Genomic DNA, 15,064 nt, shown 5'->3' on the forward strand with positions numbered 1-15,064 from the left:
CCTCATGAGCTTTGGCTAGTGACCAAAAGAATGAGACTGTGGATACAAGTGACTGAAATGAGCTTTCTCTGCGACCGGGTGAAGAGCTTGGACATTTGGAGCAGAGCCGCTGCTGAACGCTTGTGAATTTAACCTATTATTTGTCCTTACATAATCTCCCCTTTAGGTTTGCGGACAGGTGTTCTCCATCTAATACAGATGTCCGCGGGGCGTGATGTCTTCATCGGACTGGAGAGAGTAATTGTAAGTTTTAACATGCAAAACACAACGTGAACAAACAATTACATCCATCTGCTGTTTCCCTAATCTGGACCAACCAGGTGAATCTTAGGGAAAACAATCATCCACCTCATTGATTTCATCCCCTGGAAACTACTTGGGTCATGAAGGGCAGGTGTGAATGTACGTGGTCTGGGTAACTGACTGTCGTTGACTGCGGTTCATTGCTATCAGCTTCAGCTCTAGACGGACCGTCTGACCGCCTTTGACTTTGACGATTCTTTCACTGACGAGTCAACGTCGTTCCTGTTGCCTCTGCTGCCTCACTCGGGAGGTTGGAAGTTAGCAGATGAGTCCTCAGATTTGTTGTGTTGCTGCTTTTTACAAAGTCGGCATGTATCCATGTTGATTATCCAATCAGCTTTGAGATTAAGAGTGTGGACACTTCATTCAGCCTGTCTGAGGTCCATTGATGATCAATGTCTTTGCTGATTTTTAAGACCAGTACTTTATTCAAGCATCTCGACACATAAGATCGATTGTAGCTAATCTGAAACAACAAGCTTGAACTTTCGTCCTTGATTAAAGAACTTTCAGCAACAATCAACTCTGAGGTCAGTGAGTTCACCAATATCCTATTCATAGGATGTGTATTTCTTTTAGAAGAACATTTGAGCTGCGTTCATTACATGCAAGAACAATCCACTGTATCCCAAGGGGGTATATGTGCTGCATTTACTGTGTGGGGTCAGAGGACATTAATCTAATGATATGCTCAGACAATCTGTATCTGTGTGTGTGTGGCTGTACGTGTTGTCGTGGAAGCCCTCCCGAGTTTTAAAGGGCACGAAACAACATCAACAGAAGCCGAGGGAGGTCTGAGAGAAAAAGTTTTAAAAGTCATCTGATCCCTCAACACTTTCCCTCACACTCAACAAACCGATTACTCCAGGCTGTTACACGGCTGATAAGATTGCTCTAATAAGGAGGGATGTGTGAAGGAAAGGCAGACCAAGTGATTGGGGAGGTTGGAAACAAGAAGAAAGAGGAAATCGAAGTGAGGAAACTTTTTCCACTCTGCTGTAAAGATCACATAATACGACTGAAAGTGAGGTAATTGCGCAAACGACTGTATCTAGGGCAAGAAAGAAGAACGTTGACGAGACGCCCTTCAACTGCTCAGAGATATTACAAATGTGAACAGCTACTATTCCGCGACAATCTGACTGCTGATGAAGGTCATACAGTGTGACAGTTATTTGACAATGAATCTCTGAATGTCTCTAAAAGAAAACAGTGGTTGAGTTGTTGCCCCAAGTGAAGGAGTTCAAGTAACTAGGGGTCTTGTTCACGAGTGATTGGAAAATGGAACGGCGGGTTGGTGCAGGATCGATGTGGGGAAGAAGAGCCAGAAGATAGAGCTCTTGATTTTCCAATGCATCTATGTTCCAACCCTCACCTATGGTCATGAGCTTTGGGTAATGACCAAAAGAATCAGATCGTGGATACAAGCTGCCGAAATGAGCTTCCTCTTTAGAGCCTTAGTGAGGAGCTCATGGTAGAGCTGCTGATCCTTTGTGATGAAAGGAGCCAGCTGAGGTGGTTCAGGCCTCCTGGGTGTCTTCCTTTGGAGACCCAGAAACTGCTGGATGGACTACATAGCCCATCTAGCCTGGGAACGCTTCAAGATCCCCCAGGACTAGCTTGGATGTTTTGCTGGGGAAAGGGACGTCTTGAATACCCTGCTAAATCTGCTACCACCGCAACGCAACCCCGGATAAGCAGAAGAGAATGGATGCAATCTAACTGTTGGTATGTTCCTGTAATAAAATATATTCTTTCGATATATATATATTTTTATCTTCAAACCAAATTAAATAAAATAAATGAGAAAAACAAATGAAACTACCCATGCCTGAAGAGCCGCAGGGCTGTTCTTAACAATATAACTGAAATGTGAAGCTAGTCATGTCAATATTCAATCAAAGAAATCAGATTACCATTGCACATAGAGGCTACACTATAGATTTATTTAAACACACTGTCTGATAATATCTCTGGGATACTTCTAATAATAGACTGATGATAAAATTCATTCATTTGCATATCTTTAAACATGAAAAGTGCTGAGATCACCTCAGGGGGATTAGAAAAGTTTTTGATGCAAATCAGTTCCAACTGTAACAATAAGCTGTCAGACGCTCTCAGCGTCAACAAACTGACGATGTTAACAGTGTTTCTGGAATTCAATAGATGTGCTGGTGAAAAACTGCCCGGGGATCCCTCCACCCCCAAATAATCATTAAATTTAATAACATTCATTAATCTGGTAACTCTCTGTCTGGGTCTGTAGGGGGTGGACAAACAGTGACACTATGCAATAAACCAAAATATAACAGCATGAAGCCATCCTCAGACATCAGCGTACAGAAATGTCCATCCATGGTGTTGGAGCCAGTCCCAGCTGACATTAGGCGCAAGGTGGAGAACAATCTGGACAAGTTGCCAGTTCATCACTGGGCACATAGAGACAAACAACCATTCACACTCATATTCACACCTACACTTGTTGAGTGCATGTCTTTGTGGAAGAGTGTCCGGAGAGAACCTACGCAAACTCCACACAGAGACGCCTCAGCCGGAGTTCAAACCAGGAACCTTCTTGATGTAAGGCAAACCAATAACAACTGGACCACCATGCCACACAACAGCAATGTGTCTTTCTAATAATGTTCGTATTGCTCTGAATAATCCTCAGGGTACATTCAGACGGGATATGGCACTACGGTGCGTTTTAGCTGCCGGTCTTTGTATGTGAACCAAGAGTTTAAGAGTTTCCAGGATTACAAGCAAGTTTAGAGAATCATTACAGCAGAAAAAAGATAAAAAACCTGGGGGAAAGAAAACCAACGCTATCGAGAGCTGAAGGACAAAATATGTCTTTCTGTGTCTCACATAATTCTGTTATTTGTCTCTTTTAATCATGTGCGAGCTCAGCTGTCTTTATGGATTGCTATGCATTTGAAGAAAAACGAGGCATGACAGGAGAAAAGGTCAAAGTACCTCCAAAATCAATAAGCTTCTTCCTCTTGACGGATTCAAATTCATGCAAATCTGTCTGTTATTGATCTTGTATAATCCTGTTGATCACGCTTGTGACTAGAATTTTATCTTGCAATTAGGAATCAGCAGACTTTACCCCATATAAGTTCTTAAACCTCGCCTGTGTAGAAGCATGCATGCAGTTAAATCAATCACACCGCTCTGACCTATAGATATGGTCCAGACGGCGGCGATCTTCATCATGGCTTTGGTTCTGGAGTTGAAGCGGCTGTGCTCTATGGGGTTGCGGATGGCGACGTATCGATCCAGAGAGATGGCGCACAGGTGCATGATGGAGGCGGTGGAGAACAGCACGTCCAGGTAGATCCAGATTGGACAGAGAGCGCTGGGGAGAGGCCAGGCGTAGTCTGGAGAACGGGGAGATAGAAGAGGTAAGGAAAGGTGAGAGATGACAGAAAAATGATGATTTGCCTCCATTTTTTCCTCTCCAGCTGTTCATACACAGCTGTCTTTGACAAATATGATCAATCTGTTTTGGCCGGCCCGGCCGAGTGAATGTCATCTGGGTCAGCGGAGTATGAAGGCTTAAGATGCAGCATTCAGAGGTTGACTGAACTTTAATTAATTAGAGCACATCAAAGCACACTACTACATCTCCAAGCTCCCATGAGGAATCAGGGTAATTTATGCGGTTTACAAGGGTTACAAGTGATTATTATGATTAGATGTGTGAGTGTATCTGATCAGATTAGATAAGTTGTTTGCTTGCTCAGGAGGTGAAACTCTAGTTTAGAAACTATTATTTGTTTCTCTGCAGGACCAGTAAAGAATGGATTAACACATATGCATGTTCAAAAATGAGGTACTGACAAACAGGAATTAATGAATAACAATGTTAAGGCTGATTATAAAGACAAACATCGATCTGACAGATGGGAGTAAAACACTTTAATAAGCCAACACCTGCTTATTATCAGCATGTCAGCTTGTTGAAATTAGTACAGCCTCCCAGAGCCGATAGCATGACTGGAAGAGGCACCACAGCTTTTTGGGAAATGGTTCCCTCGCCAACACTCCTGTCCTGGCATCATTTCTTGACAAGGGATGAAAACAGCGAGTTTTGGCGTGGATGCTGTAAAAAGCTAGCCACAGTCTATTTTTTAATCTCTGAGCTTTTAACCAAATATAAAAACATGTGTGCTTGGCATCAAACCTGACTCTCCAGATTGGCAGGAATAAGTGGGTATGTATAAAATGCTCTCTAGTGGAGAAAATGTGATGCAGTGCATGCACAAGTGCCCTTCCACATAATGAAGTGGTCTCTTGGGCGTCCTTCTAGTAATAAAACCATAAAGCAGGACCCTCTTGACCATCCAGTGGGGAAAATGTGATGCAAGGTTCACTAAGATGCCATTTTAGTGGAGAAAACTTGATGTAAGGTTTGCTAGGATGCCCTTCCAGTGGAGAAAACACGATGCAGGGTACGCTAAGATGCCCTTTTAGTGGAGAAAACATAAAGCACAGCCCTGTAGGGTGACCTTCCAGTGGAGAAAACATAATAAAGTGCCCTACTAGGTTCCCTTAAAATGGAGAAAACACAATGCATTGCCATTTTAGTAGAGAAAACTTGATGTAAGGTTTGCTAGGATGCCCTTTCAGTGGAGAAAACATGATGCAGGGTACGCTAAGATGCCCTTTCAGTGGAGAAAACATGATGCAGGGTACGCTAAGATGCCCTTTTAGTGGAGAAAACATAAAGCACAGCCCTGTAGGGTGACCTTTCAGTGGAGAAAACGCAATAAAGTGCCCTACTAGGTTCCCTTAAAATGGAGAAAACAATTCATTGCCATTTTAGTGGAGAAAACATGATGCAGCACTATATTACAGGCTGCACTACATGCTCAAAAATTAATTAATAAAGTTGCCTTTATTAATTTTTCTTTCGATGTAAGAGGTAATGAACTGGAAGTAAAATGGGTTTCAAACTCCCAGCAGGAGCAGGAGGCTGACATCAGATATACCAGCTGTTTTCTGTGACGCTCTGTTGATCCCAGAGGCTTTTTGGTCCCTCTCAACAGGGAGGTCAAAGGTCACAGCCAGTGACGGTTTGACACCTTGTAGTGTTGGTAGGGAGCCTGTATGTTGGCTCACTGCTCTGCAGAGTGAACTGTTTGGGTCACGGGGAATAAAATTAGTCTCTTATTATCTCAGCACTGGGCCAGCGAGCCACCTGAGACTCCAGCACAGCAGCTGAAGTAAGTAACAGAAATACAGCAGGGAGCAATACGGCACAGAGAGGATTAAATCATTGGGTTAACTTTTGCTTGAACTGGGATAAATTAATTAGCTTGATTGGCAAGCTGTCAGCTTAGCAGAGCCTAATATGAAACCCTGGCACTGTTTTACTCAGTGAGAGGCAAAGTACACATCCTAATATCTCAATATAATCTGAAATGGATGTCAGTGCTTTCAAACTGCCAGGCTCTTGTCCGGCTCAGTTATTAGTAGATGCAGTTTTTGAGCATGTAGTGCAGCTTGTAAGGCACTGCATCATGTTTTCTCCACTGAAATGGCAATGCATTGCGTTTTCTCCATTTTAAGGGAACCTAATAAAGAACTTCATTGTGTTTTCTCCACTGGAAGGTCACCCTACAGGCTCGTGCTTTATGTTTTATCCACTTGTGAGGTACCCTGGAGAGCACTTCATTATGTTTAGAACATCAGGATGAACTGATTGTGCTCCTTTCCAGCTGTGTCAGCTTTTTAAAGAGGTCATAGAGGGCAAAGAGTGTCTGTCTACGCCTGCAGACAATCATATGAACAATACTTCACAGATAAGACCTACAGCCAAACAAAGAAACGCTCCGTAATTTCTTCTCTGATTCGTAGGACAAACATTACGTATGTGATGCATGTGGATTAAATCACACGCTTGTGTGTGTGCTGAGTAGGAGGCAGCTTGCATAACTCTTCAGAGGTCAAACACTTATTGGGGGCGCACACTCATACGCAAGGTGTTACTCAGCTGGCTCGCGGGTGCGTTGGATTTTCTGGTAAATAGGCTGCAAGTCTGCTGCAGCTAAACACGGTTTATAAAATACCTAAACTCTCCATTAACAAGCAGCATTTTGTTTCTTTTATGACATGTTGAACCAGTGTGTCGGTGGAGGCGTAATCCAGGGGGATTATGATTCAAACATAAAAACAGATTAGGTATTCATCAAGGAGGGATTTGTTGGTTTGAGTGCATAATTCAGCGTGTTATTTGATCTTTAGGTTGCAGACAGAGGCGGTTTTCTCAGGTTGACGTGTTAGAGAAGCTAATAAACACAAGCTCAGTCGCCTTAGGCTCTCGATGTCATGTAACAGCTCATGAGGCAATACTGTAATACTGTACTGTGCCATAAAAGAACAGATTTTTAAAATCATAATGCCACGCTGAAGCCAAACTGTAGCTGCTGGTAGCTGATGTCAGTTAATGTTGTAGTATTAGTGTTCTTGAGGCATTTTGTACCCCTGGAAAGAGTTTTTCAGGCCCAGAATGAGGGTGAATGCTAACGAGCGGAGGTGGTGTCATGCTAGAACAGGAGCTGGGTGAGCAGGCAATGTGTGGACATAATGACAGAGATGAAAAGACCGAAAAGGACGTTGATGGAGGAAGCTAAGAAGAGAAAATGAAAGAGGGACCAAGCAAGAAGTCGCCAAACAAGAGAAACTTCTTTATTTTTGTTGACTTTTAGTCGTTGGCGTCAACTTGGTGAAATAAAAAGCTGAATTTAAAAGGTGTCTCACGGGAAGTTAAATGAGGCTTTGCGTCCGGTCTGTTCTCATATAGATTCCGTTTGAGCGTAAAGTGGCAGCACAACATCGACCTGCGTCTCATTTATTTTATGTTACAGACCCTCTCAGTTTGTGACAAGCTGGTATTCCTCTTTCCAGTTCATTGAAGCAGAGATGACACATTTCATATTAATCCACCGTCAGGAAAGAAGTCCGGCATCAATGTGTGGGTATGTTTTTGTACATCAGTGTGTGTGTTTCCAATCTGGGCTCCACGCAGAGAGATAACCTCCAGCGCCTAACTTTGATTGAGTTGGCCTTGAAGGTCACTTACATTGTGAGCTATGTGTGTGAGCTACTCCTGTCCTAATTCAGTCCAAAACATCTCATCTACCTACACCGCTTTTCTTCACCCCTCCATCCTGTCCTCTGCCTGTTCGATCTAATCTTACGTACACCTTCTTACAGCACCTCATTTCTACATACTAAAAAATTCATAGATATTTCTTTGTGTGTTTACCTTTAGAGGCGAGATATATTCTGTGGTCACACATGGAAAACATGAGCAGTTTCCTTCGCCTCCAGTTTTTGTTGCCACTCATACGTTTTCAGAACGGAAGACGTCAGATTAGTTTGAAAGAGTAACACGAATATGGAAAGTAAAGACATGATCCGCGTGATAAAACTCATTTCCATCATGACGGGACTGTAAGTTTTCATGTTTCTTTGTCCGACTCTGCTCTTCATGTAGATTTCTAATTAAGTTAACAGCTGTTTTTTTGACACCGCAGCCAGTTTTGCTGAGAAATCCACATTTTAATGAGCTGAATATGTTAGAATTCACACATAGCCCGAAGCCCTGTTTGTTTGGATGTCTCTCATAATACAGTCTGCATTTGAAATTAAGCTACTTTTTTTTTTTTTTTTGCCCTCCACAACAACAAGACATTCTGGCTTTATTTAGTTTAAAAAAGAGGGTTTTCTCAAGAGGAAAAACATCAGCTGGCAACGTTTCAGCAAGTGCTGCAAAACAACACTTTAAAGTCCAAATGACAAAGATCTCTAGTGGCTGATGAAGATGCTGATGATGATGCTGTTATAATGAAGTAACTGTCTCTGTTCTTGGTACATTTGTTCTCACACTGTGTAATGAGAGGTATGTAACGCTTTATGGCACCAAGTCACACAACACCAACTATTTCACTCATTTTGGTGAAACTGGATCATATTTTACGGAGAAAATGTTTTCTGCTCTCTGCTCTGCCAAGATTTCCTGATGGACAGATGTAGCTGCTGTTAGCTCAGTTTGTTAGCCGGGCTGCCCGGACTGTGACCTCAGAGCACGGGGAGAGTGTTAGTGTTTGTACCACAGGCGTATTGGTCCACCAGGAGGGGAGGTTTTAGGGGGGGAGGGGGGCGGAGCTGGTGTCATGCCAGAACTGGAGCTGGGCAAGCGGGCAATGTAACTGGGCTCGGCAGCTTCTATGGATATAATGACAGAGCAGAAAAGACCGAAGAGGACATCGACGGAGGAAGCTAAGAAGAAAAAGGAGAGAGTGAGCGAGCAAGAAGCCGCCGGACAAGAGTGAATGTGGTACTGACTTTTAGTGGTTGGTGAAATAAAAGTCTGAAAGACAGACGCTGAGCTGGGCTGACTGCTGCTGGACTAGCTGCTACGTCTTGTGTTGTTGCATGTGCTTGATGCAAAGTTGTCGACTTGTGGATGTTGTTTATCTTTAAGAAGGACCTCTACAGCAGCAGTCTTTCAGAATAAGATGAGCATCAGCTTCACCTGTTTGTCTTCTGCAGGACTCTTACATAATTTGCTCGTGCCGCACATGTTGCACGTAGACATTTTCATTGCTACACAAGACATGATGAGCTCATGATACGACGTGGCTGTGGTGGGTGAACTCGGGTGAGGTCGGCTGGAATTGGAGATTTATTGGACCGACATTATTTAATCAGGATGATTAGAATCATTTTTCGTGTCCATAAATAGCCATCCTGAGTTTGTGTGTGTGTTATTTTTGGAAGATTAATTATATTTAATCATCATTCTGTTGTTTCCAATTAAAAAAATTCAAACATACTTGCCAAACGCTGTGACAGAAGACCGCGTGTGTTTGCGTGCAGATAAAAAGTTGATAAATTAACATCCACATCTTGTCGTCATCATAATCGCCGTCATCATCACTATAACCGCATTGTGGATGATTCATTGTTGATTCAAATCGTGTGAGAACATTCGGTGACGTCCCTGTGTGTGTGTGTGTGTGTGTTTGTTTGTTTGCCTGGTCTATCACTCAGGCAACTGTGGGGATGAGTTCAGTCAAGTCTGATGGATGGCACGCACACACAAGTATAGATCAGTGCTGCATCAGTGTGTATGTGCATCTCCAGGAGAAGACTTGTCGGCGTGTTTGTTTGCGTGAAACACTGATTAACGCCGGAGCAATCAACAGCGTCTTGAACTAACAGACAGATACAGAGCGAGCAGGCGTGTGACCATACGTGGCCTATTAAGCCGCAATCAAACTTCCCTTTCCTGTTTAGTATTCCTGAAGAGTTACAGCCACAGAGCAGAGACTTGGATAAAAAAGCTGCAGGGATAAATTGAACAGGACAGAAGAGAGATAAAAAAAAATGTATATAGGTTAACGTAGATCCATAGAGGCTTATCTTAAAGCTTGTAATGATTTATTACAGCTGACAGCTGACACAAGGCTACATTAGCCACAACGGGAATATCAAACACAAATCTCTGTTCAGTCAAAGTTGCAAAGTGTGCAATCAACACATTGTAACTTTGTAACTTAGAGCCCAAGTATGCAACACTTTACTGCACCAACTCGAACACCGACAACTGGATCATATTTTATGGAGGAAATGTTTTCTGGTTTTCTATTTTGGACCGCTAGAAAGAGGCTGTGTCATGCCAGATATGGAGCTGGTAATGTAACTGGGCTCACCTGCCTCTATGGACATAATGACAAAGAAGAAAACACCAAAGCAGAATTTAACGGAGTAGAGAACAAGAGGGGAGTGACCGATCAAGATCCTGCCGGACAAGAGGAGGTCTGGGACTGATTTTTAGTCATTGGTGAGAGCTTGGTGAAATCCCTGGGGCATTCCTAGGCCAAAAGGGTGATATACTCCTTAAAGCAGGTTCTGGGTTTGCCTTGGGGTCTCGTCCCTGTTGGACGTGCCCAAACACCTCCAAAGAAAGGCACCCTGGGGTCATCCTAAGCAGATATCCGAACCACCTCCTCCTTTCAACGGGACAGAGCAGCAGCTCTACTCCAAGCTTTCTCCGAGATGCCTGAGCTTATATATGTGATCATATTCTTTAGGTTACTACCCAAGCTAATACAAAGCTAAATCATCATCAGACAAAAGCCGATGGGTTCTGTAATTGCATTTCGACCAGTGTGTTCCACCTCTTTTACTGCATACTCAAACGTGACTGGTCAATGCTACTTAAACTACAAATGAAACCAAACACTCCTGATACCAAAATCGTGTCCCTTGCCTACAGATTGTGCATTCATATGCAGATATATGTTTATAGAGATTACTGAAGCTCTTGACCTGTCATTGATCCACACTTTTGACCATTGATTCATCTTCTTATCCTCCTATCTGTCAATAAATGTTGATAGACCAACAGATGAATGCCATGTAGTCAAAGGAACTGTGTTTAAATGTTGTTTGTGCTTTCTAGTCATTTAATATGATACCACCTTTTAGGAGAAGGTCCAGATAAAATACATCAGTGTTGATAAGGTTGAAAAAAGTCAGAATACCTGAAAATCCGACTGGTGAAACTATTGTAACATACACAAAACTCAAATATAACTCTAACTCAATACAGTTTCTGCCTGTCAAGATAACATCAGCGTTGACTCTTCTGAATCTGTGTTTCTGCTGTCAAGCTGCTAAAATGCAACATACTTTCCTCCCGGGCAAATCTGTTTGGCTCGTATGCTGTCCACTGTTTGCACCCAAACTCAGCTAATCAAAATGTTTTCACAGACAAACACAAAATGACCACATGGGACACTGACTGATAACCGACTATGAATCACCAACTGACGCCAAAACATTTGTTGACAATCGATGACAAATGTCATGAAAACAGCCTCGTCAAGGTTTTAATATTTGGGTGCAGACTAGACTTTTAGTGGCTCTAAGCAATATTTGTACAATAATTATGGGTCAAATGACTATGTGTAATGTAAATGTTTGGACGCATCACTGTTGTAGTCAAGTCCAAGTAAACCGAAACAAGGTCATGACAAAGTCCAGAGTGTATCGAGACTAGGAAAGGACCGAGACTTTGAGTGGTTGTGACCAAGGCCGAGGTATTGTGAGACCAAGTTAAGACCAAGACCAGACAGTATATAGAAGTCAGAAATGTGGAGACTGGAAAGTATTACTGTCAGTGAAAACTACAAAGGCCAGATCTCATTTACTATTAACACTGTGATCTGTTGTGTGATGGAGATATTTTGAGGTACACAGTAAGAAACAAAACTCTCCTTTGCGGTTGGACCTGGCTGAAATGTTGTAGGCAGACGGCCTTCCTTTAATTTAATGTTTTGACTCAACATTGGAATAGAAATTCAATACACAGCCTACCACGTAACAACCCGACATCCTGTTAAACAAACGTGGGCGTTCATGCAGAATCCTGGCAGAGATATTGTAAGCAAGAACAGCAGTTGATAGCTAGTATGATATCACAATTATCAAGTCGGCATCCTCCAGCTCATGTATAACTCGCAATATTACAGTGCAATGTCTCAGAGAAGCAATAATTATTTCAATAATTGCATCATGACATGCTGCATGTCACAGTGTACTGGCAACAGCTGCTGAGTGGGTGGGTGGTTCGGATTCCTGAGATCGGGGGTAGAAATCTACAGCAAAGGTTGCTTACATTTACATTGGGTGAGATTTACAGGCATCTCTCTGTCTTTTCATGATTAAAGTAGAAAGGTGTAAAGAACCAAATCAACACAAGCACTTGTAGCACATTGGAGCATCTGATACTGTACTGAACAGACGTTACTGGATGATGACTATGAGTATGTATATGTATAACCCTAACAATACCTCAAGCCTTTTCTTTGAGAAATGACATATTTAACGACTCAATTCATCTCTACAAAAACAACAAAAAATATTTAGTAGAAATGGAGACTTACCATTTAAAGTTACCATTTAAATATTTAGTCATAGTAGACACATGGCTCTAAAGATTGGAAATGTCAATCCATCCTTCTGTTGGGCGGACCATCGCCATTAAACTTTGTACATATATTTATGGTCCCCAGAGGATGATTTCTAATGATTTATGTGATCTCTTGACTTTTCATCCAGCACCTCCAAAAGGTCAAGTGTTTCGGTTCTTTCTCACTAAATTTGGTGCAGCCATCGATGGTCCCCAGAAGATGAATCTTATTGACTTTGGTGATCCCATGACCTTTCCTCTGGTATAACAATGTTGGTGTGCTTACATAAATTACTAAGCACGGACATGGTAAACATTGCCTGCTGAATATGATGATTGAACATTGATGAGAATACCCTAAGTATGATGTTGTCCACCTACGTCGTGTTGTTGGTGGAGGCTGAAATCTCAGAGGCAGATATAACAAAAGCTGCATGAAAAAAAACTGGAAGTATCTGCGTCCCTAGATACTAGGTTAGTGTGAAAATACATCTGATTTGGGTGAACTGACACAAAGATGTGTTTCACAGTATCTTTTTGTTTTCTAAGGTGTGTCTGCCATCTATATTAAGGTGTGTTTTGTGGCCTGTTTTGTTTTCTATGTGGTGAGTAGAGGTTCAGTTGTCCTGCTCACTGATATAGTGAGCTGTCTAGGAGAGACTGATTAAGATGAAAAGTATGTGTACATACATAAATGTTCGATTGCTTGGTGAAAACCTACCGTAGAGGATGTTAATTAGGGAGATCGGCATGACCAAGATGCCGACAAGCATGTCTGCCACCGCCAGTGACCTCAGGAAGAAGTTGGTCGCGTTTTGGAGCTTCTTCTCCAGGGACACTGCCAAGATCACCAGGATATTGCCTCCAATCGTCAGTGCGATGATGACAAGTATAAGTAGTGCTGGCCAGTTTTTCTCTTTCATCACAGCCCTGGTGACAGACTCCTGGGTAAAATTGTCCAGACCACCACTCATAGCTGCCGCACCTCCAACAACGCTGCTTCCAAGCCCTATCCCCCATGGCAGACTTTGGTTAAGGTCCAGGGGATTGTTGCTTGGCCAAGCCATTCGACCTCCAACCTCTAGGGAAGAAGTGGTGGTGCTAAACCCGCCAAGAAGAGCCCTCGCTGGACCTCCCATCCCAAAGAGAGACTCTTACCCTTTTGGTGGAACGAGGAGGTTTTAATTCACCTTCTTCACCAGCAAAGGGAAGAAGAAGGTGGAGAGGGATGCACTCCGCATCGAGAGAGTTATCAAAGAGTTTTGAAGTGTGGATTCAACAGAACACCAATAATCAGTACAGACTGATGAACACAGGATCTGGGGAACAGGGAAAACCAGGGAGGAAGTAACCTTGGAGATGGGGAATGACAGGGAAGAGGGGATTGGGAAGAACTAGCTACAAGTGTTTTGATTATATTCCAATAAAGTCTTGTTAGCTGCAAACAGCCTCAAATTGTTCCCTGTAGTTTGAATCTCCCATCTCTTGCCAACGAGTCATTGGCGATGAGTTCTCAATGTGTACGTGAGCCAAGACGTCCTGTATTGCTCTGTGGTGTTCAGTCACATCCACCTCTTGGGAGCTTAAGAGTTTCTAATTTAGAGCTGAAAATTAGTTTACTCATATCCATGGCTGCTGCTGCCTGCAAGCTGCGGGAAGCCGGCTCCAGAGTATCAGTCAGTTCTAATATCTGCATTCAACTGATGACAACCTGATGTGGTTGGATGCATCCGAGGTGTTCCAAGAGGCTTTTCTTCTTTCAGGTCAGAGTTGATGACGAGGTTGATCTGTTGAAGGAAACAAAAAGATCAGATCAAGAAAAAGATTTTGAACTTTTGAACTGTTTTCACAATTTGTATCCACTTGTGCTTTGTCTCTATTTCCGTACCTCCATGTTTACAGACAAATCAGTGTTGAATTCACAAGTTTAGCGTTGTTTATGTTAGTATACTGGGTAATATTGCAATTTGGCAAAGAAGACTAAGCGGTAAATGTTGCGATTGTCAAGTGCACAATGGTCGTACTTGAACTGTACCCTGCTGAAATTAGCGCATTACGCTGGAAGTGTACACAGTGTACTACACAGAAGTGTACCAGGCTGTTTATTTCTGCTGTGAAGTTGGACATTTGAACATGGGGACTTATGGGGACTTATGGAGACTGACTCACTTCTGGAGCCAGCCTCAAGTGGACGTTTGAGGAACTGCAGTTTTTGGCACTTCCGCATTGGCTTCACTTCCCAACCACAGAGGTTGCCACTTGGTATTGAGGCACAGCTCTTGTCTTTCATCATCAATTCAATCAATCAAACCTTTCTGTCTTGCATCTTCCTTCCTGTCTTAAGATCTTAACATCTATGCATGCATCGATCTTCCCAACCTTCATTTACCCTCCTTTATTCGTTTGAATCATTCATCCTATTTTCCGTCATCCATCCTTTCTTTGCAGCTTTTGTGGATCCTTCTTCAATTCATTGCTTTCCTTCCTTCCTTCCTTCCTTCCCTTTAAATCTAACCTTCCACCTTCCCTGCATTTCTTCCACCCACTCCAACCATCCATTAACTCAGCCACTCAGTTCTTTCCTTTTTTGTTCCTTTCTTCCTTTACCAGAATAATTTATGGTATCATCTGCACTGTAATAAAATGTGTGTGTGAGAGAACGCCGACCAGCGTCAAACGCAGTCATTTAAAATAAACTCCAGGAGATAAAACGAAACAGAAGCTTTTGATGTTTACACTCTAAGATCGCGGTGTGCACGCAAAAGT

General features: G+C 42.6%; 1 protein-coding gene across 9 annotated transcripts in view; it reads right to left on the minus strand.

Annotated features, from left to right (window-relative positions):
* The window catches only part of htr2cl1 (5-hydroxytryptamine (serotonin) receptor 2C, G protein-coupled-like 1), a 141,851-nt gene that overhangs the window by 10,635 nt on the left and 116,152 nt on the right, over positions 1 to 15,064 (minus strand). For all 9 annotated transcript variants that reach the window (XM_027287882.1, XM_027287886.1, XM_027287880.1 and 6 more), the window contains 2 exons: positions 13,020 to 14,085; positions 3,489 to 3,689 (listed from right to left, as the gene is read on the minus strand). In XM_027287882.1, the coding sequence (XP_027143683.1) occupies positions 3,489 to 3,689; positions 13,020 to 13,437 (619 nt within the window). In that variant the 5' untranslated portion in view covers positions 13,438 to 14,085. The remainder of the gene's footprint in view (positions 1 to 3,488; positions 3,690 to 13,019; positions 14,086 to 15,064) is intronic.

The sequence above is a fragment of the Larimichthys crocea genome, chromosome XIV (genome assembly GCF_000972845.2).
Source record: "Larimichthys crocea isolate SSNF chromosome XIV, L_crocea_2.0, whole genome shotgun sequence".
Classification (NCBI taxonomy): domain Eukaryota; kingdom Metazoa; phylum Chordata; class Actinopteri; family Sciaenidae; genus Larimichthys; species Larimichthys crocea.